Source organism: Chelonus insularis, unplaced genomic scaffold (genome assembly GCF_013357705.1).
Source record: "Chelonus insularis isolate UGA/USDA-ARS -01 unplaced genomic scaffold, ASM1335770v1 contig_399_pilon, whole genome shotgun sequence".
NCBI classification, from domain to species: Eukaryota; Metazoa; Arthropoda; class Insecta; order Hymenoptera; family Braconidae; genus Chelonus; species Chelonus insularis.
Window position 1 is genome coordinate 1,385,024 of NW_023276554.1, and position 24,484 is coordinate 1,409,507.

At 29.8% G+C, this 24,484-nt stretch overlaps 1 protein-coding gene across 2 annotated transcripts in view; it reads right to left on the reverse strand.

Annotated features, from left to right (window-relative positions):
* Nucleotides 1-343: 343 nt before the first annotated feature.
* Rpb8 (DNA-directed RNA polymerases I, II, and III subunit Rpb8) overlaps nucleotides 344-24,484 on the reverse strand; it is a 30,570-nt gene continuing 6,429 nt past the window's right edge. Inside the window, exons 2-5 of one of the 2 annotated variants that reach the window (XM_035085514.1) lie at nucleotides 19,468-19,604; nucleotides 18,865-18,948; nucleotides 14,146-14,326; nucleotides 344-889 (exon numbers count right to left, since the gene is read on the reverse strand). In XM_035085514.1, the coding sequence (XP_034941405.1) occupies nucleotides 772-889; nucleotides 14,146-14,326; nucleotides 18,865-18,948; nucleotides 19,468-19,480 (396 nt within the window). In that variant the 5' untranslated portion in view covers nucleotides 19,481-19,604 and the 3' untranslated portion in view covers nucleotides 344-771. The remainder of the gene's footprint in view (nucleotides 890-14,145; nucleotides 14,327-18,864; nucleotides 18,949-19,467; nucleotides 19,605-24,484) is intronic. The other variant, XM_035085513.1, reaches the window with a different exon arrangement.

A 24,484-nucleotide genomic window follows, 5' to 3' on the forward strand; every position in this document is an offset into this window, starting at 1 on the left:
TTCTGTATGATGCTTGGGCGTTCACTCAAGTGCTAAATTCCACCACATTGCACGTCATTAATTGAATTTTCAGTTTCTTGAAATTTACCGAGTGTTATAAAATAAACGTAACATAAAAGAAACAAATTTTAGAAATGTTTATAATGAACATGACAAGTAAACACTTAAAATTACATATTTTAGTCAACAGTAACATTTTTAATGCAATCTGCTGCTACAGTTGAGGTAAAGAAATGCAACGTGTGTGCCTGGCACCTATTTTCAGGTTCTTACATCGCATTTAGATTCGACGACGCAGTCATTTATTTAAGATATTGGTATACATCCAAAAATTGCATACAACTGCATTTCAATAAAAAATTTATTTTATTTTTAATAATTTATATTGCAAAATTATTATGAAATATACTTTATACATAATTCAGTCATTTGATTGGTTAATACATTTGGCAGTTGATTCGTCAAATGCTTACAATAATAATAGACATTGTTAATTTACGTACAGCGGTTACTAAATTCTACTTAATATGAAGAATTTAAGTATCGTTAAATACAAACATGGAAAATTTTACGCTTCAACGCTGCACGCAATATGACGTGATATATCGATTTATAAAGTAGTATCACAACGATGTCTTTGTTCTCTTTTTTTTTTTATTTATCATACATTTTTTCCTACATCTCTTTCGCATATTTTATCCTAATCTTTATGACAAAGATGAGACGTTGCCTCTGGTTTTTTCCACCTCATTGAAATACTTCAGATAAAAATTAAAATGCAAGTCTCTTCATGAGCAGGTACATGTTTTGGTCGATCTCGAAACCATGAAGATTGTTGGCATCACCTTGTAGTCTCATCAAAAGTCCACCAAAGGATACATAAGCAGATCTGTAAAAAAAAGAAAAGTAAAGAAATTAAATATAACAATTCATTCAATTTTCTTAATTAAATTTAACTTATAAAAAATTCTGTCCATGTATATTCAGTAGCAGGATAAGAGCATTATTTTAAAGAGAATAGAAAATGGGAAATTCGTTAAATAAACACACTTTTATAATAATCAGCTTAATGGAATAGATAAGTACTTCTTTGAGTTAAGAAGATAACTTCTATCATTTTAAAATTAATCGCTCAAATATTTCCATATCAAATAAATTTTGTTTTTCTCGAGTAAACTGAAAATGAAACCCGTCTAGTCTTATTTATCTAGTGACGAATATTCTTTACTTTAGACCTCAATAAATTTAAATTGAAATGAAAGGACCTATATAAGTCATCATTATTCTTACAAACTTGTTCAACTCATTTGAAATTTTCTCACGTTATTTTTTCATCAATTCATAATGTATCTATTGATTACTCGTTTCAATGACTGCTCCAATTAATTCACATGAACAGAAACTTTTTGCCCAAGTCAATATCGATAATGAAATGGATAAGAAGGATGATGATAGTTTGATTCCCTACTGATAACGATAACACAAGAATGACATTTAGATTAATATTGCATGTTTCAGTTTGAATGCATGTCCTTTAAACAGACAATAAACAGCTACAAAATGCTAGCAAAGTTGACTAACAACTTCTGTATTATCTTTATGCAAGCTTTTAGCAATTAGAGAAAAAAATACATTTAGAACCTCAATGTTATCTTGACGAGAAAAACACGAGATGTTATCCTGATGGATTGTTGCGACCGTCGTAAATGCAGTGTCGATAGCGGTCGTGTTTGATGGGAATAACACAACCAGCTAACCACACTGCCAACACGCCAGTCGCTTCTAAAAAAGATTTTCTTCAGCAAGGTCACTTGAAGGCTTCTTCAGCGACATCTTCCTTCGTCCTCTTCAACTGCTTCAACTACTCCAACCTCATCATCAACAATCATTTTACTACTTAACTAACAAGCCTTGTGAAACTTAGAACTTGAATTTGTACCCGTGTAGAAAAGATTTAACTGAAGGTTGGCATCAAAGTGCAACTTTATAGCAACCTCTCAAGCGTATTTCTAGAAGTTAACATTCCGTTCACCTGCCAAACATGAATCTCGACTCTTGCTGTGTAATTGGCAAGCTCAAATGACTTTATTTTGGCCTCTAATCATTATAGGCATACATAAGCTATCTAATAATGTAGCTAATGTCACCATTACCCTTCAGATCTATCACCATCGATTTTAGCTAGATTGGTTCCATCAAACCTTTACTTAGTTCCTAATTAGCTCCACTTAGTATTAGAATTTTTTAATAATTAACTTTCTGTGTCATAGACATCGAGTCTATTAATATTAATTTATTAACTTTTTTTAAAAATTATTTATCGATTTTTTTCTTTTTATAAAAAGTAATTAATCAAACTATGTATTATTAAGAGTGAGAAATGGCAACTACAGAATATAATTAACCTTGACTTCATTTATTTATTACTTCAGTACTCATTAATCAAATTAGATGAAGACGATATAGTAAAAACAAAGCAATGATCTTTATATTATTAAACAAAAATTGATTATTCAATTTTTAGATTTCAATTAAACACAAGGGTAATATAGGAAATTCACAGAACATAATATTTTTTTTTTGTTTAGATAATTAATCATGATGAAGTTTATTGATAATAATTATTTTAATTAATATAAAGGTCATTGCGAAGATGCGTATAATTAAAGTATAAAAAGTAGGTGAAATGAAATGATAAAAATCAGTCGAATGAGCTTTATTATGATTACAAAGTCGTGTTTTAGTGATTGAGTTGCTGGCGGCATCCTTTGGATAATTGTCAATTTTTACAGCGTCCTTGGAACGATTTCTTGTTTTTTTTTTTCAGGATCCAATGATTTTTCTTTCTTCGTTGCTCATTTTGTATTACATTTTTAAACTTAATTATCATAACAGTTATCAACTAATGATACTTAAAAATAACACTAACATCAATTCATTTAAATATAAATTTTATTTTATCCTTATAAAAAAATTTCTTCAATCAATCAGACTAAACTATCTTATAATTAATTATACAATGATCAACTATTTTGCGGTTGATTTGATTTATACAATTGATAATAAATTAGAATAAAAGTCTAGAATAATTGAATTATTTCAGTTGAAAATAATATTCAATTTATTTAGATTTTTATGTGAAGCAATTACAACTATTTGATTGACAAATCATCTTTAAAAATAACTTATCCAATTAATTATTTTTAAAGACTACATTTTCAGTCTCAATTACCAACGAGAAGACAAAAAAAAAACATCCAAAAATTATGAACAAGTATATTTTTAGTGGAAATTTATTAATAAAATACTGTTCACTGAGGAATTTTTTTCATCCAAAAATAACTTTCTTCTCATAGTGTAGAAACACATTAACAAGATGGAAAGAATGATGACCTCAATATAATAATGAATTACAGTAAACATAACAGGCTGATGTATATAAAGGGTGTGGCAAGGACGTGACTTATCCTGGTCAGGATATTGCAAGAATTAAGCATTTCACGTAATTCAATATAAATAAGGAGAGAAATAACGATGGAAAATTCAGAAGAAAAAAATGAGAAAGTGGCGAAATTCAAGTGGAGCCAGGTAGTTGTGATTTACCGATGATGACAGTGACAGAAGAGATGTCGTACCAGATAGTGCATTTACAGTATTCAGGGCCCGTGTAAACGCGCATCTGGCACGAGCCCCAACTGCCGCAATTCGCTCTCTCTCTCTCTCTCGCTCATACTTTAGTCATTTTCCTTCTCATGTCACGTTCTCACTCGCGAATAAGAGAATGACTCGACTTCCGGTTGTTCGACCACTCCCACGGTCTAACCTCGTACTCAATTACATTTAATACGTGTTTTTTTTTTTTATATTTTGAAATTTATTGACCTAATTTTGTTATACGAAAGAAACAATTCCGTCAACTGTTTAATATTAATCGTTTCGAATGATTTATTTTTTGTTTGTCGAATAACAACAATACGATTTATTTAATGTATATTTTTTGAGTAAACAAACGTTATCAGAGCACTGAAACTTGGGGAAGAATGCGGCAAAGTCAAAGAAACACGATCAGCTGTTCCATTGAGGCGACTCACGCACGTTCAAGGGAAAAGAGAGAGCGAGAGAGAGGGAGAGAATGTCAGCTGATTGAACTGCTGACTATAAGTGTTTGTAATTTTGAATATTTACTTGCCATTTGAAAAAAATTTATCTCTACATATTAATGGCATTAATAACAATAATAATGATCTTATTATTAAAAACAAAAAAGCCGAAAAAAAAATGATCATTTAAATGTTTTATAATGAATAGTGATTTTTTGTCCAAGGATAATTTTTTTAAATGTCATCTTGAAAGAAAATTTAATTGCCAATGATTTGTCTAACACTATTGGTTGACTTGAGTGTCGTGTGAGCTCGGATAGAGAACGAGACACTGTATCCTCGCTGCACTAATAATAGTTAGTTGCAACTTCTCTTTCTCCCTCTTTTATCCCTCCCTGTCCTCATTGCTCTCCCTCCCTGAATCTATTTTTCTAGAATTGCTCTCCCTCTCTCTCTCTCTCTTTTATGCACTCTCCTCCTCTTACGGCGTGTGTAGACGATCGTCAGGCAAGAACGAACTTGACGATAGAAACTAAAATAAAATGGCCGATCATTTTTCCGTTTAATTTTCTTCATTCACGATAATTTTCTTTTTAATCGCGACTATTTATTACCACTTCACTACTATGCGCGCTCGTCATTAATATCTCCACTAAACAAATAAATAAAGCCACGAATATAACACCAAAATTTCCGAGCTTTATCTTTGAACGTAACGACTTGTATGAATTTTTTGCAAACGCCGTTGAAAAAATAGTTGCCGAAATATGTAGGTTTTTTTTTTTTTTTCTTGTAATTGCAAATGCATTAAGACGAATAATTAAAGGTAATTAAGTGTATTAAAGAAAAAAGGTGACACCGAAGAGCACAAGCGCGTGTCTGTACGACGACTAGGCGAATACTAGACGAGCAAGAGCGAGAGCGATCAGAGCTACTGATCCCGGGGACGACGTTGTGCGCGGGCCGAATGGAGAGGCGATCGTAGAAACGCACCGCGCGCTGTAGCGCGTGCGAGGCCGAACGTTATTACACAATCTAGTTGGCATACAGAGACTTCTGCCAAGTTTAAGCGCGAGTGATGATGAGAGTTAAGGTATACGAGTAAGAAGCCAAAGGCAAACGGGGCTTTAACTATGTGAACCAACATCGAATGACGATCGTGTTCACTAGAGCATCGCGAGCGCGAGAAACCATCGACTGACGGGCGTAGGACATTTTCATTTCTATATATACACATAAGGGAGCTTCAGAAATTACATGATCAAAACGATCTCACGTGTCGAGGACATAGCTAGACTGATTTACTCATATCTACTACTGTGATACTATGCCAGAGGAACTAGAGTGAGAGATATGACCCAGAAGAACTCTACTGTGCTAATATTCAATGCTGTCACTACGAAAAATTCACTTGGGAAGATCGGTTTTAATGTCATACACTGTTTCATATGAGAGGCTTTTAGAAATTGTGTTATTTACAGAATTCAGGGATGCATTTTTTAATCTTTACATTTCTTGGCGAGTATTGATATATAAATTGTTGTTAACATGGTACGTAGTTTTAATTAATGCAACTCAAAGCCAATGACAACGAGGTTGTTTTGTCAATTTTTATCAGCTTTTTAATCTTGAGTTTATCAACTTTTGACAAATTACTTTTTACTGATAAACTATTTTTTAAAAATATTTTATTCATGTGAATTTGATTACGTTATTCATTGGAATTTGAAATTCATTTCAAATATAATGGGTTTTTTTAATTAACTTAATTGATGCTAGGAGATTTTTTTGAATATATATAGTTAAAAACAACTCGTTTAATATTAATAAAATACCGTTGCTCTTATTTTAATAATATTTTTTAAATAAATAATTGCAATAAAAAAATATTTATTTAGTTTTTTTGAATTTTATTGATTTAATTAAACAGTTTGTTTAGGATTAAATTTAAAAGAAAATTGTTAATAAATTTTTATTCTATAAGTAATTTATGATAAACATCAAAGTATATTTTTATCCAAACTTTGGCCCATAACCAATAACTAATTATACGAGGCATATTTGAACCCCTAACCCAGTATCATTCTATTAAATTTTCATAATACAAAGGTCAACTTTATCAATTAATATCAAATAAAACAATCCAAATTCTAATTTAAATATCCAACCATTATAACATTTAATTAATTCATAAACTACTGAAATACATTAGACAAACTGTCAACAGTCTACTATTTATGAAACTCTTTCACCTTCAATTTTCCTATCATACCTTTTCTATTTTCTACCTTATCGCCTACGCTAAAAAGTATTTCATTGAAATAATATAAAAAATTACTCAACAAATAATACTAGCATCTAACGAAATCATTTATAAATTCATTACTTCATTATCCGTGAAACATTTTTTACAATTTCCTCGTTGTGTAATTGAGAATAAAAATAAAAGGAACGACAGATTATTCAATCTTTCGAGCTTTGTTATTATTTCAAACATTGTTTTATATTTCAGTAGTAACTGTTTTTAGTTACAAATATATAATTCATAATGTTATTATGTTGATTCACTACTGTCAGTATGAATAATAATTATGAATCCATTGTCAACAATGAAACACAAGCGAGAAAATAAATAAAATATACTAGAAACTCGAGTATTTTATTTTTCATAAGTACATTATCATTGATGAGGTGGGAAAAGTATTTGAGTACTGACGTTTCCCGTGTCCTTGCACCTTCACCCAGACTCTCTGGGTCGAGGAATGTCGAACGATGACACAATATATTACTTAGAAAGGTATCTATCGAATATTTAAAACGATGAAATCATTTAAATTTATTCGTAGAACTTATTGAATTAATTAATAAGCCTTTTTCAAATATGAATAATTAATAATTTATTTATTTCTACATTGCGACATTTAATGCAGGGTAAATAAAAGAAAAAAGGGGTCGCCAGAATACGAGAACAACACGAGGCACGCGCGTTTCTCGGCCGCTGCACTGATTTTTTTATGACAAAAATAAATCGGGATGGCTCGGGGTTGCGTAACTGTTTTACTTTGCTAGAGTACTAGCCAGCCAGCGTGTGTTCCGAGTGCGAGAATGTGTCCTTGTTTTTCGTGCACGGCCGACCCGGAACGTCGTTATAACTACTGACGTTATATGTCCAGTTTCAAACTAGTTTGATGACTCACACTGCATCTTTTAACTATCAAGTACTCAAATAAGTACTTCATTTTTATTTCCTATTGAATTTTCATTTACAATTATCTATTTTCCTCACTCTAGAATTATCAAAAGATCATATTGAAAAATAAATACCAATTATTACTCCAGAAATAGACACTTAACTTTAACTCAATATACTTTTGATTATTCAATTTAAAACCTTGGTGTTAAAATAAACATTAGATGGCCAAAGTTCTTTTTATAAAGGTCTAGAAAATTTTATTTTAAAAAAAAAAAATTACATGTTTAGCAATATATTTCTTTCGTCAATGGTTACGAAAAAATCTAATTAAAAATAATTAATATGAAATTTAATCTTTTTCTCAGAATGAAAATAGTACACTATCTCAATCAATAGCATTGTATGCAATTAAAAATAAAATGAAATGTTTCAGAACAAAAAATGAGTCAGAATAATATGAAAAAAAATTTTAAATAATTAATTCATCAGTAATAATGTAGTAATAATATAATATATAGAGAAATTAATTCGTGGAAGTTTTAGTTAATTATCTGTTAGTTACGAAAAAGCATTGATCTAATTATGATCAAGCATGAAGATCGAAATCAATAATAGAATTGAAAAATTGAGAAAGATGCAAGAGAGATGGAGAATAACTTGTGGGAGGAAATAAATCGGCATTCAAGCCAGATCGGCTTGCCAGGTGTCAAATCTGCCCTGTTCCAATTTAAACTTGGCTAGGTTTTATCATCAATACAGATATAACTATCAAAGTACACCAGTTCTACCTTTAAAAATCTTTAAATTATAAAATATTTTCTATCAATACCAACACGGATAATAATAAAGTTGATGAAAATCTGAAAAACGTCAATCAGTCAATTATTTATGACAAGAAAAAAAAAATTCTCCAGCATCACAAAATTACCGATTGGAATAAAGAATAAACGTTGACGTGATTATTCTATCAATTTTTTGCAACGTATATATTTTCCGTTGCCTCTCAATTTCCGTATCCCTACTCTTTCTAATCAGTGCGATGGTCTCCCTGCACTGGTACGCAAGAAATAAAGTCGTCATGGCCGCTCCTGGCCAATGTGTGGTTGACTAATTACGTAACTTTTTCAACACTAGGATTATATACACATGGATAAGACATTTTACATTATGAATAGCTAGAAAATACTCTTGAAACTCATGTACACGCCCTTAATTAATTACATTGTCCTTTGTTGCAAATAATTATTTATAATCTTGAGTCATGTATTTTACAATCAGCTGATGCTTCATGTATTTTAAAAGCATTATTGTATCAAATGAATTCTGCATGAAATGGCAAAGAAATAAATTTCATTCGACCCAGTAGAACACGTACGGTCCTGGTCAGACGAGGCAATTACGAAACACGAGAGGTTCTAAGTCACGCGACGACTACCCAAGTTTATCTACGACGCAACACGTGGTATAATGCACAAAACGAGCGCTCGAATATGCAACGACATTAATTGTCTTCTCGGTTACAGAAGTCCGTGACAACTACGTCAGTATGTAATCACAAATTCACTACGAAACTCAATGTCATGGTTATACTTAGTTACGAGAAAAATTATAAATACTAACCTATCATTTGAATAGGTAATAATTGATGAAGAATAACGATAGTGTTTATAACTGACACTCCTGAAGTTTAAAATGATCAGGTAATATTTCATTACTCCAACTCATTTTAGATTAATAATTGAATTTATACAAATTACACTCAATCGTCCTTGGATATACCTTTTATTTGACTATTATTGAACATTGTTTTAAAGTGAAATAAACTTGAATTAAATACAAAAAGTTATGAAAGAAATTTTTTGTATTTAATTTTAAATTCTCAATTATTTAAAAGTATTAATAAGTGAATTTGTTTGAGTTTTTTTAAACAAGAAACATAAAGACTATGAATACTCAGACGGTTTTTATGACACGAAGTACTTTTTTACTCTTCAATTTATAAAAGTGTAAAAGTATATCACTGAGAAATGTAATTTTTTTTTTTTAACAAAACCGCAAGGTCATATAAATAAAACTTAATATCTTTGCTACTTCTTTGTTTTAAATTTTTAAAAACTTCTATTTAATATTTCACTTTCATAAAATGTACTTTATTACTTGAGAAATAAACTTGAATTGACAGATTAAATATTCACAACAATAAAAAAAATATCAAATAGTGTAAAAAGTGCGGTGTTTATTCTCATTCTTCTTTGTTATTTACTTCAATATTTACCTAAATATTCACTTAAAAAAATTCTTCAAAATGTTTTTCTCAATTTAAAATAAAATTAATGTTGATAAACATGTTTATTAAAATTTTATTGAGAATATTAAATAATCTACATTCATAAAATACAATTTAATGAACGTCACTGGTTTCCATATTCAATGTTATTTGCATTATTTGTAATGCATGAGTACAATGGATTGATTAATCATCGTTGAAAAATTCGTTTACGTTATTCGCATTATAGGTATTTAAAGTAGCATAAGCCGTACCATAATTTTAACATCTATTAATAATAGTAACGTTATATAAAACCACATAACTTATTTATCTCATAGTAGAATAAATTAATGGCTCAAAGCTGATACAATATTGCAATAATGGAACTTGTCGATAGAAATTTTAAGATAGGAGTTTCCCGTTTCACATCATTATTATCATCAATATAATTATTTTGTGACAATGAATGTTAATCGATATCAATCATAATATAGGGGTGATAATAAAATTAAATGATTGAAAAATAAATTTATTTGACATTGAATTCAGTAAAATACTTCAAATATAAGTTGGAAAATAATTTATATAATCAATAAGAATGATGTTTAATAAAGTGGAAAATTATTTCTTTTTTTAGAATAAATTTTATTTAATACTTTATAATAATATATTATTTAACAACTAATTGACTATTTAATATATAATTTAAAAAAAAAATTCAACTTATTAGTTCTCTTTTAAAAAACTTCTATTAAATAGCTTTTCATTGCTGCTTAAAATTCTGACGTCTATAAAGACAAATAGTAATTTAATATTCTTTTATGAACAAAATTAATCACTCATTAATAAAGATATTTATAAATAGATCTTTTAGTCAATATTTAGCCGAGAAAAGAGTCTTTTCACAATAAATAACTGATTGCGTCACAAAAAAAAAACAATAAACTTTTGTTTAAATGAGAAAAAAAAATACTAACCTCGGTTAAGAATTAATTGAACGAGCACAATTTTCAATTGCTTCAATAACTATGAAAACTAAGATGCTTGAAGAATAAAAGAAGTAACACTACTATTATTAAAGACAACTGGAAAGATGTCTCTCGACTCGAAAGCCTTGTGAAGGCAACAGGAGAGAACACACAGGAAGAGAAGTGCTACTGGCAGACGGTAGGGTGGATTCTCTCTCTTTTGATTGGGGCCAACAGGGGATGACCTACTTTTAGCCGAGGCGAAATTTCCCCGCTTGCGCCTGACCTTTTCCCAGCTTCTGGACTTGTGATACAGGCATGGCTCTCTCCCGGTTTGTGTCGGGTTGTCTAGGGAGGGGCGACAGGTGAATATGTATAGAAAGCAAGGTAACTAGGTCACCCCTGGAGTAGAAGGAAACAGGGGATGAGCAAATTTGAGAGAAGGACGTGAGAGCCTAGAGAGAATCCTGGATATAGATTGGTACTACCTGCGAGAAACTCATACCTAGAGACTCTTATGAGAGCCTTTTTGTTTCACTAACTCCCTCCGGACATTTTAAATGTTATGATACTTGAACAAAATTTTTCTCTCCAAGTATAAGCAACTAGCTTATGCTGAAGTTAAGCTACAGTAACTTATTGGATGTTGGAAAAAATGTGCAAGTTCAAATGAGAAAAATGTAATTGAATCTCTCTTGCAACATACTTTTTTATTATGTCCAATAATCGAGTTAGATATAAAGGAATTATGAAGATTAGCTTCAATTTGTATAAAGCAAAAGACTAGGAAATCACTTTTCCTCTTTTCCAAGGTCTTGACCTGCTTGATTCGAGATTCTCGCTCATGTAGTTGCAAGGACGCCACTCCTCTTCCGTCGACTTTGCGCGTTAATTATCTTTACAACTTGTAGAAGAGTACTTAAGCTTCATGCGATAGGATTCATTCTAGTTTAAGTATTCAATATCCAGTATTGTTAGAAAAGTATCACATCCAAGGATTTTACCTTAAAACCTATTTATTTTTAATTTATATTTAAAAATTAAACGCCCACGTTGGATAAACAATATCTATTATTTATAAATAAACTGTGAAATGATGATAAAATAAAAATGAATAGATAATAATGAAGTAAAATAATTGAAAGAAGCAAGAGATGAAGAAGAATAGTAACAATGAACGATTGTTTTCCTTGCATCTGTAAAACGATAATCTAATTAAATTTATTTTTCAACTGAAGTAGTTCTACTTCGTGCCCATGGTTACAAATAAAGGCGTAGTTGTATCTGTAATTTCTACACAGAACATTGTAGAAGAATATACAGATAATAAGTGAAAGAAAAATAAAAAGAGTTCACAATCTACCCAACCAACATGTAGCATCTCAAGTCTACTGAAACAAACCATCTGCTGGTAAAAATCATCCAACTAATTTAATATTCAACTGATTTTTATTTTATTTACATTTCTCTCATAACTAGAACTACATTCCCCTCACTCAACTCAGATTTTCAAACAATACCAGAGAAGAAAAATTGGATAAAAATAATTAATGATCAAAGTAAAACTTTTAGACATAATGAAAATGTCTGACCAAAGATAGCCTTCACTACTTTGAGTCCCATTGCAAGTTGAAGAATGGCACAAATTGAATTTCAGCGAGAAAAAAAAAATAAACTTAAAATGAAGTTTAAAGTGATAAATTAAACAAGTGTTTCAATCTACTTAAAAATAAAACAGGTAAAATTGAACAAATTGGATTTCATGCTGTGAAGCCTTGAAGAAGATTTGGATCAGCTATGTCCAGACAGTTGATTTGAAATTGCCATCAAAAATCTTTATATAGATTCTCTCGCCGTTGTCTTGAAATATTTCTTAAGGTAGGTGATAAATACAAGACAGTACAATTGATTGAATTGTGAATGGCAATGAAATGAATATAAATGAAATATCCAATCGACTTAAATAAGAGTCGATATAATAAATGTCTGAGTATGGTCTGTAGTAATGATAGTAATCAGATATTTAGTTCAATAAATATGGTATGTTAAATAACTGAAGTATATTTTCTCCTTTAATAAATTCCACAATCAGATCTAAGTCTGTCGAATTCAAATATAATCTTGGAAGTCTATAATTTAGCATAATTTGAATGCAAGATAAAACGTTACCCAATTGGCTGTTACATTCAAAAGTAGACGTTTGTAACGTTGCCATTGGTATCATTGGGTGTGATGGCGGAGCGTTCAAGGGGTTGCCATGGATTAGCCACATTCATCCTGAGCATTCTAGTGTCCTCGATCAATAATTCATTTCCGTGCTGTCACGCCCCCATAAATCCTTGGCGACCAGTAAACCTGATGGCTTGGGCTTTCCTGGATTATTTCAAACATCCGCCCACTCTCGAATCTCACCTTACTCTTCCTCTTGTTTTACATCCATTAGCGACCTTTTCAAACTCTAAAACCTCTGGATCAACCCCAATGACATCGCTCAAGCTTTTATATCCAGTCTCGATAGCCAAGCAAACTCGTAGAGTGATGAAGATGGAATTCCATAGCTTTACATTGATATAATGCATCAATTTATTATTTATGACATTACTTTGATGGTTTTGATTGATTAATTATACTGCCGATATAAACGAGAACGTCGTCGACGCCCTCAGAAAACTGAGATACCACCAGCTGTGTTCACTCGCTTCTTTATCTACGGAGTGAACTCAGAGTGGCTCCCTGTTCTCCAAGCGCATTTGTTCTCATTATCATTTATTCATTAATATCATTTATTCAAACTGTTATTTAATTATTCACTTGTATTTTTCTTCATTAAACATGAAGATTTTATAATTAATCGGCTTCCAACTCAAAACCATCTCCATTATTTGTATCTTTTTACTGTCAATTAAATATTCAATTCTTCAATCAAATCTTTTAATCACTTTTATTTGAATAATTAATGTTAGCCTCATGTAGTAAATTAATTATTTAATTTATCAAATAAATTTGATTTTAAATAAAATATGTGCTGCCATCTCTCACTGTTTAACATCTGTATGCACTGATAATTATTTACGTATGTAAAGTGGACACGTTATAAAAGAATTATTTTAACAAAACCGTAAGTCGGTAAGAACGAATTTTATTATATATTTTTATCTCTCACTTCACCGCCCTCAATAAATCAACTAATTTAATTTACGATAACACATGAAAAACCTTCATAAATTTCTAATAATTATTTTTTTTTCATTTAAATAAAAGCAACTATCTACTTAAATAGATCTTGAAAGTCAATCAATTATTACAAACAGCTACAGTTACTATCAACAAGAATCTCAAATAAATATTGATTCAATTCATCCGTGACCTATATCCGTCTTTATTCTAAAGACCTTATCTAAAACTCTTCCTTCCAATAGTATACCTCAACACAAAGAATGTTTAACTATACTCATTCAACTATGAAAAATTGATTTTCCGATGAAATTTATCAAACTTTGCCTGCAGGGCGTCTAAGCGTAAAGATTGTCAAACGAAATATATAGGAACAATAAGATGAGGGTATTTAAGGGTATTAAATAGATAAATAAAAAAATAATTAAAATATCAACTTACAATCTACTGCTTGGTTCATTGTTTGCTTCATCTCCTTCGATACGATAGACCTTGCCGTACATTACGTATTCAAAGCTGTCCGCTCTCGATCCACCTTCTTGTTCAATTGCATTCCAATCACCTCCATCAGGGTAACCATCTTCTCTTAAGGTGGTCGCAAGTACCAGCCGGAATTTATCGCCTGCAATTTATTATGGTTTATTCATTAAAAAATTCCACCAATAGTTGTTTCATTATTTTAGATTGATATTATTACAAGAATTTAATTCAGTTTAACTTGGAGAATTCTAATAAAATATCTTTACAATTAATTCAAATTATTTTTCATAAATAACATTTTGGATATAAAGTTTGCCAATAAATATTGTATTTTTAAATGATGAAATATTGAGAATAATGGATTTAATTGATACAAAGAGACTGGTAGGAATTTAATTTATCAGAAAAAATCTAAAGCTATTTTTAGTTAATGGTAATTTTACAATACCTCTTAGAGGAAATCTATAATGACATTTAAAAGGAGTTAAATTAGCTAGAATTCCAATTGATTAATCTAATAAAAGCGAATTGCGGAAATCATAAGGCTGAGTATGAATAAATATTTATCAAAGTCTTGGAATTATTCGTAAAAGCATGAAATAATTGAACAGGTTTGAGACATTTATTTCATTTTTTGACGTCAAAAAATATGAATCCAATGCCAGAGATGTTGTCAGACCGGGGATATTATTGAAGTCTTGAATTCTGAAGGCGACCCGAATGCGAAAAAAGTATAAGAAAAAAAATAAGTGATGGATTGTAGAGAAAGGAATTAGAGGATGTCGATGTGCTTTTCCGGACTCGTGGTTGTCTCTTGGAACGTGTCCAAATTTAGGTTGCTGAGGGAAAAAGCACACAGATATATAAAATACAAAAAGTAAAAAGGGAATGGGTTACACTGATAATAGAGACTTTTGGTTGTTGCATTATACATTGTAAGATATACGAAGAAAGTAGTCTGACATGAGCTGTAGTTTTTATACCAAAAGTGACAATGAATGATGTTGCGCGTTTTCTTACATTTTAAAATGTTTTGTCCGTAAAATATAACTCTTTATTTAGAAAACACATTTGTTAAGTGAAGGTAAATAAGCCATTTTATTTGAACATCAACTCAACTTCGTTTAATGTTTCAACCTAAGTAATAACGAACAAAATATTGTTTAAATAAGAAACAAAAACTAAATTTTTTATTCTTTTTTAAATTAATTGAGTTTATTAACTCACAGATAAATATATTTTCCTTCTTTTTAAAATACCGAATTATTTTATACTTCCATCAAATATTTATTTACGTGAAGGTTTTTTTGCAAAAATAATTTTATTAATTACTAGAAAAGTAATTGAATATTATTTTAGCTTTTACACGGAATGAAAATATTTCTATTTTATCAACACAACGTTAAAATATGCAATTATTCAATAAATAATCTTTTACATTAATTTAGTAATGAACAAAAAAATATTTACCAATTGACGATAAATAATTTTTTTTTTTCATTCTTTTATTAAATTTAATCTTTTGCATAAATAATTCAAAAGAAGAATTAGCATTTTAATAAAAAAATATATAATCAACAAATACCTATGTCCATGGCATAAATAAAATTTGTTTTAAGTTACGGTTTAATAATAAAATACAAGTCACTTCAGTGTACCGCAGTAAGATGAATTTATATGTACATTTTGCTACAACATTTGGCCATAAGTCGAGAATGAATGAAATCCTAGAAATTTACATAATCAGATATAAATATATGCATAAAGATCAAACCGACCCAAAAGTCGAATAAAATTCAGATATATGAAAATAATTGATTAAAAAACACTATTTATTCGCACACTCAACAAATTATCACTATATTCACATAATAATAAATAATGAATTTCATGTAATATCTGGGCTACATTCCAAAAGGAAGTTATATGAATTTTAATGGCAATAATAATCTTGGCTCAAAATATAAGCTGGAGTTAGAAATTTGTTGAGAATAGAAGGGATACGACGCAGTTTGATGGCGTGAGTTCTTTCATGTAACCGCTCGTCGCCCCTCTTTTTGCATCAATCTTTTACGACTGTCTCACTCGCACTCGTATATATAATACCAAAGAAGAAACCGACTCTGGACCGAATCCACCCGAGTTGCCCGAACACAAGCGACGACATCGAGCTATCGATCCTACTGTCGTTCGATTTAAAGGACAGTACGACCTTGGTAATACTACCCCTGTCTCTTTTTACACCCTACTATTGTTTATTAGACTTTCTATAAATACAAATATTTAACTTCCTCTATTTTTATTTTTTATTTATCTTTCTTTTTTTCGAATAATCAAAAACTTCCTATTTAGGTCACATTTTAACTCATTTTATTGATTTATGTATTTTAATAAAATAAAAATTTAATAAAATACATTATTAAATTACAAAATTGAAATACTTTACTTACTGAATTAATTGAAAATGATGTTTATTATTATATTTATGATAAAATGGTGAATTAAAATTTTTTGCTGACAAAAATTGAAAGAAATTAAATAACTTCATGAGGCTAAAAAGCAGATTGAAGTTTAAAATTTATATGCCCTCTCTTAAACTTGTACTTCTTTTTAAAACGGAAATTTTAATTACATTACATAAGTTAAAGACTCTTAAGTAGAGAGCAAAGTTGCACGAGAGAAAAAAATTTGCGTCACTAAATTCCCACCTCTCTTTACCTTTTATTGACTAATAATCCAAGTTCCGTCACAAAGACGACAATTGCCGAGTATTCTCGAACAAATTCGATAGTTTCCGCACTTATAACTGCAACTATCATTCCAATACTTTCAAAGCTCATACATTGATTAAAATTACTACTGAAATGTTAATTAAAAAAGAAAAATAGTACAAGCAATAATTAAAAATAATAATGAATCAAGAGACACTAATGATAAATAAATGAAAATAGCTCTACTTTGATATGATTAAATCAGCAAGATCAATTAAATGAATCTATGTCTAAAAATGGATAAGAAATCAAACGAGTTAACGAGTATGGATTAATCTTAATTGAAATAGAATCACAATTCATGAAAGAAAATGAGTATGTCAGTTATAAGGCAAGGGGAATTAAATACCGTCAACTCACGTTTTACGAAGAAAACAGCTAGCGCGTTTTCTCGAGCGACCCAGAGCGACTCTAGTGGCCAACAGCAAATCGTACCAGCTTTGACCTTGGCATTGAACTTGCGGTAGTAGGAGAGAAGAGAAACGGGGTGGAGTGAAGTGGGGAATATGTAGTGGTGGGAGCACTTGAGGGCGATGAAGGAGGAGAGAAGTGAGGAAAGGGTTGCATCACCTCGCGCAAGTCTGAACCGCCACGCGTCAATACAGCGGCCTAGCCCATGACTCTATAACCTTCGTCGTTTGCCCATCGGTGGAGCATTTATAGTAGAAATGAGTGGGGGAAATAACTGAGAGATAAATCGATGAAATTTTCGGCTTGCAAGAGAGAGAAAGCGACATGTGACTGTATTTGTAAACACACCAAGTTAAATAATAAATACTACGAAAACTCGGGAAGCTGCATCACATGAAAAGAATTGACATTTGGAAAAATGTATATTGAAAATGGAAAATAAGAAGGATAGAGAATTATTTGAGACGTAGAAGGAACGTTGCACGCAGGAAAGTCAGGGAGAAGGAATGCCGGTGGTGATTTGTATGAATGAAGACGTAGTTGGAAGGAACTGGGTCGATCGTTCTATGGGGATTCGTGTGGCTTGAGGAAGGGGAAAAGGACGCTAAGGAGAACGTAACACCTGCTTTTATATACTAGGATACACTTCTATATCACACAACAGACGGGAAGCCATTATTTGCCTTGTTATGTGGTATGAAGAAGACAACAAAAACAACGCGTGACTTCAGATATAGAGGTTTAGTTTGTATATGATGATTTGAGTCATCGCGTGCCGATTCACTACAGTTAAAATCCCTGTTTGGTATCATCATATTGACCTTCAATATATGTGTACATGATTGATTGATAGCTTACTCTAAAAGTTCAATTTCATTTTTACAGTAACTTAGAAATATTTCATTTATTTTCATTATACTTTTTTATTATGATGGATGTTTTATTTTGTCATCGTGTTTTCATTTTTCAAATATTTTATTTAATATAAATATAAATTTAACGATGGAAATGAATGTAAAAAATGATTGATGGGTTAATTTTTTTTTTCTAGCTTTTATGGATGAAGAAAAATATTTAAAAAATTTTAAAATAGTCACAATTTACTTCCGGGTTATTATTGAAGACGCATAGCATCGTGTAATGGTATAGAACATAACAAACATGATACTAACATGTATCAATTAAAAATATCTGCATAAAAAACACTTGAAAAACGGTGTAAACAAACATGACACACTATGAGCTTTGAAGACTCGCGCAAACGCTATACGAAATATACTTTATCTTGACCTTCGTGAATAGGAGCAATTATTTTATTATTCTCAAATTTAAGTAGACATAATTATATAGGTAGATTAGAATTACGTATTATCAGAATAAATATACGAAATTTAAACTAAACGTAATTTTACAGAACTATAAAACATTTTATCGACAATAAAGACAAGAGATTAAAAATAAATTAAAAATTTTATTTATTTAGAAAAAATAAACTTACCAAGTTCCATTGGGTATAACCAGCTGTTAATATCAAGTATAAGGTCCATCTTGAATGATTCTGATTCGCAGTGTAAACGACTGACTGAAAAAAGAAAGAAAATTAAATTTATTACCTGAATATTATCAACAAAATACTATAAAGTTTACATTAATGTTGTCATTGAAATGAAAAAATTCCAAAGATTAATTATAATGCATGACTCATGTTATAATTGTCATGAAATAATATTTCCTCGGAAGTGATACATGTATTAACAAATTAAAACTTGTAAATATTAATTAATTTATCAACAAATCATAAATGCAGTCTGTTAGATATTAATTAATTTCACTTTCTATCGAAGAAAAAATATTTTTTTTTTCAAATATGAAAAAATGAAATAACGTGAAATGAAAAGCTAACGTATTGGAGACGTTTGTTTGAAATTTTTCCCAATCTACTCTTGTCCAAACACGTCGTAATACGTAGCAAGATGACGCAATACATCCAATTTTAATGTGACGTTATGAATTTTAGGTTTTTTTTTCGTCAAAACACGTCACTCAAAAATCAAAACATTACAATTATGATGTTTATAAAAAATAATCTATGCTTATTTACGTTTTTTTTCCATCTAATTGAGGTTGAATTTCTAGTAGAATTGTCATAGAAGAAACTCAAAGCCATCTCTGATTACTAAACACCAGATTGTTTGGCATAGAACTGCTCCAAGATCGACCATATGTTACGGTAGTGACCTTGAATATCCACACAAAATTCGATAGCTTAATATCCACCGTTACAAGTAATATTATTTTTTCATTTTATGATAGAGATAATTTGATAAGAGCTCAGTGTAAGTATTATAAAACTTCGATAAAAATATATATAAATATATTTAAATATAAACTTTGATAAAATGTTAAAAATATTGACAATGAGTCACGAATTAAGAACGAAGAAGAGCCGAACTGTGTCTACAGCTACATCGCGAACAATTCCTTTACTTTTGTTGGGATCTAGTCCTCTTCCTGTCCCTACCCTAATCGAGTATCGTTCGCCCACGCATACCCGCAACCCTTGAGTGAGACGGCGCACATCGTTCGTCGCAAAGGGTAGGAGGAAGAAACTCACTAATGTACTTACCCCCTCTACTAAAAATTCTTGATTTTTCATGATGATTCTTTCTACCTGACACATGTGACCGTTTCCTATTATTTGTTGTTTTTTATATTCTCCCTATTTATATACTCGCTGCAATCTATTTTTATGTTAATAAACGATCATTCAGTTGCATAATAATACATTAGTCAATAAAAAAATGACAAAGAAAGTATGAAAAATTAAACGATTTTTAAAGCTTCATAATAATAAAGGTGTAATAATTTTCGAAATAAATTAATTAATATTTTAAATATTTTTAATAATAAACTCGTCGACGAATAAGTAAATTCAATAATTTAATTTACTGGAATAAAAATTATTTAGAATTATAAATCGATATATATGAGATACTTTGTTAGTCGTTAACAGTTTTTTATTTCACAGTACACCAAGATTTATGGAGCGAGCGAGTTAGTAAAGAAAAACTTTCGACAATGAATAAAAAAAATGTAGGAAATATGAAGAAAGTTGTTTTTAGTGAAAAAAGTTGGTAGATTTCGAATAAAAAAAATGACGAAAATACTAGAATACGGCTGAGAGTCAATAAAAGGTATAAAGAAAGATAAGCGCAAAGTTGGAGGAGTATCTGAGCGACATTTGCACAGAATGTAAAAATAGAGTGGGAGAAAATTTCACGGACAAGGGGGTTGAAAAGGGAGGGAATTAGAGAGAATGCGCGAGGGGGTTTCTCAACTGCGCAGTGACTGTATCCGTTATCGACCAGTCGGCTGACGCTATAAATACTGGGCAACGGGCCCTCATCATCCCCTTTGCCCTCTTTCTATACCTTGAAACCAACCCCTGTTATCCAAACACCCACACACAACCTCTCAACATCCTCCCTCGCTTCTCTCACCCCCTGTTATATCGCGCGCATTCGCGGTCTCATTCGCTCTTGCCTCCCGGCTATCCCATCAAAAGAGGGGTGGAAAACCTTGACCTTCAACTGTCGAGAGAGGGTTGATATACATAGTTAACTTTTACCACCAAGATCCCAACCTTATCCCAATCCATTTTCGTGTAAAAATAATTTTTAACTTTAATTATCTTATGCAAGATTTACTTCAAGGGAGTCTGATGATATACAGACAAGCATTTTAGGCTTAAAATATATATTAGAACACTTGCTACCAGTTAACATAAGCCTTTGAGGAGGTTCTTCCGCGCCCCAACTACTTTATTAACCCATTGACCGAAATCGACGGTGATGTTAGTGTGAGGGGACTTACGAACATAAACAGAAGTGAATGATTGTCTTGAAATAAATTATACTTCATTCGAACTTTGACTAAACGTTGCATTATTCAATTTATTTTTCTTTTTGAAAATGAAATTTAATTTATTTTTAATTAAATACTCCTGTTGACTATAAAATAATATGATATGTTGATATTCACAAGTTCATGGATTTTAATTCTTTAATCAATTCTTGAGTTTACACATTTAATAAACAGACTAGTGCAAGTAAAATTAAAAAAATTTCTCATAAAAGATTTCAATTAAAATTACAGCTTATAATTAAAAAGTTTAACAATAAAATGAAAATAATTAAATAAAACATATTACATATTTTCATTTAACTTTTGAATAAATGTACATAGATCTGATATCTTTTTTTTATCATTCAGAACAGGAAATTTGAAGTTGTACTTATTCATTATTATTACTTATAATTGCAATAAAATAATAAAAATATATTCTAAAGTATTTTTTCATAAAATAAATGAATTTTTTGATGTACACATCAACCTTGAACTCATAGAAAACTTGAAAATAATTTTGTGAATATAAAATTGTATTATGTAAAACAACTTGATTTTACAAAGTAAGGTAGATATATTTTTTCAAATTATTGCTTTTGCAAAATATCATTTTTCTACACTAATGACATTCATTATTATTCACAGTGAACTATTAAAAAAAAATCACTACAGAAGTTTTTAGTTTTCACATTCAAGCTTAACAGAATTTAATTTTTGTAAAGTAAAATATGATCTACTTCATTCAACGTCACTGGAAAATTGCTATTTTTATTTCAAGAATTTTTTTCTCTTCAAATTAATAAAGAGTATTACAAAAAAGAAGTTATAATGAACACGACAATGATACATTTGCAATTCTTTTATTTATATTTTAAAATTTCGTAAAATTAGCAACTGATAGAATCAAGTACCAACGTAACTCGAGTCTGTTCATATACGGACGTAACTACTTAAACAAAGCAATGCAGTGATCATGTGTTAATTATCTCGACTAATTTTGCCATTCTATTCGACAAAATGTGCCTTGATAACTAATCTGATTTGCTGAGATTACATAAATGACAAATCAATGCAAAGATCAGACTATTTTACCTTGTTAATATAGCTTTTCAAGAGCTCTTCTATAATTTAAATAGATACTTTAATTGACTTGACAGTCGATCCGAGTAACTCTTAATTAGTCGTCACTATATTTGTTCTATCAAAATAAAGTCTAGTCTTGGATTATAAATTATAGTTTTTTACTACTTGAAATAATAAGCTGACTTACTCTATTGAACAATTAAATAAATTATGTAAAATTAACTTAACTAAGAAATAAACTCAATAGTATTTTAACTACAGATCTTCAATTTGTCTCCTTTGAAAGGTAACGTAATTTCACGTGGTATAATTACTGAAAACAAAGATCTAATGAGTTATTTGTATAATTAAACAATTCTGAAAGCCTAAAGGTATTCAGCGTGAAGTTTCAAATTTGAAGATAAGAAATCTTTTAAGAAATTTTATTATTTTATATTCAAGTACTTTTTTTAATGATAACTGGTAAAAATGGAAGCTAAAAACATTGGATTATTTTTGTAAATGATTATTAACATGGTTGAAGTATTTTTAGAATTTTTATATTCATTTGTTTCATTTGATAATAACAATATGATTTAAAGTTTGTTTATTGTTAAATATTCATGTAGAGTACTGAATTAATATGCAGATGAAGAATTTTTATTTTATTTTCTAGAGATAAAAGCAGTTGAGTTTTACGACTTAATTGGGAAACTTCATTTTGAACTTTACGAAGTTCACAGCTGACGACACCAAGAATTACCAAGATTTTACTTTGAAACTATTAACTGTTTTTTGAATTTACATACTTAAATGATACAAATTTTTTAATTACATAATTTAGAATAATGATGCATAAAAAAAATAAAACATTTTGTTAAATATAATTTTAACTGGAATTAAGTGATAATTTATTTCTTAAAAGTTTCTATCATCCAATAATAAAATAAATTATGGCAATTCATGTTTCCAAGTTTAATGATTAAATTCATTAGAAAATGAAAAAAAACTATTATTTCACGAATTATAATTATTTGAAAAAAAAAAGTAAATTAATCGAAAAATGAGATTTTAATTACAACGTACATTTTTTTATAGCAGTTGAAAAATAAGTAGAATTTTTTATTGTTTATAAATGAATCAATAATATTTGTGTTTTCAAAAAAAAAATGATATACATCAAACTGAAACAAAAAAATTCTTTTATCATATCATTACGCAGAATTTCTTGAAAAAACTCATGAATATATGATGTCATAATGATAAAAATTCAACCGAAATAATCACCTTATCAATTGTTTTTTTCCGAGAGTAAAAAATTCAACCTATTTTTTTTTTTATCAATTTCATAAAAACCTTGCCAATGACACAGAATTATCCATAACCACAGTTAATTATATTGATATTAAAAATAAAAGCTATCATCAGTCTGATAATAATAAAAATAAATCATCAAAAACTATGCACATGCATATCTTATAAAATAATGTCCATTATTTCATCAAATTCGAATAAAATAGAAAAATAATTAAACCTCAGTATCTAAATAAAAGTCGGAAAATTCAGCATTAATTATGATGATGATTAACATGAAACTGTCAATTTTCGGAGTTAAAAAGAAAAATAGATAATTAAAGGAGACGATCGTGGACGAACAAAAGCGGGAACTTGCGTAACATTTATTACAAGGTCATGTCGCAGCGCCAAACGATAATTCATTCTTATCTCCGTTATCGGACGCACTTGTGAGCACCCGACCATGTCTCGTAACCAAGAGCAACATAGTGTATCAAAACCTAATGCAATAATGTACAGTAATTTGATATAACTAATTTAAAAATTGCTTATCAATGTCTTTGCAACCCACGTTATGCTAGTGTTCATTATCATCTATTTAGAATTTTTCTATCCATGTATATATATATTTTTTTTACATATTTCGTCATCATACAAAACCCCAATGGCTGAATATATTCAAATGCATGTTATGTGTCAAAAATATCCAAGCCGGGATAGAAAGCAGTTCCGTCGCAATAAGAACTGAGAAGTCTTACTACGTGATGATTCATTCTTTCTGGTTATTTTATCGCTTAATTTTACGATCGTCATTCATTTCGTGACTGATCGACACAATACGACCTAGGGGAATA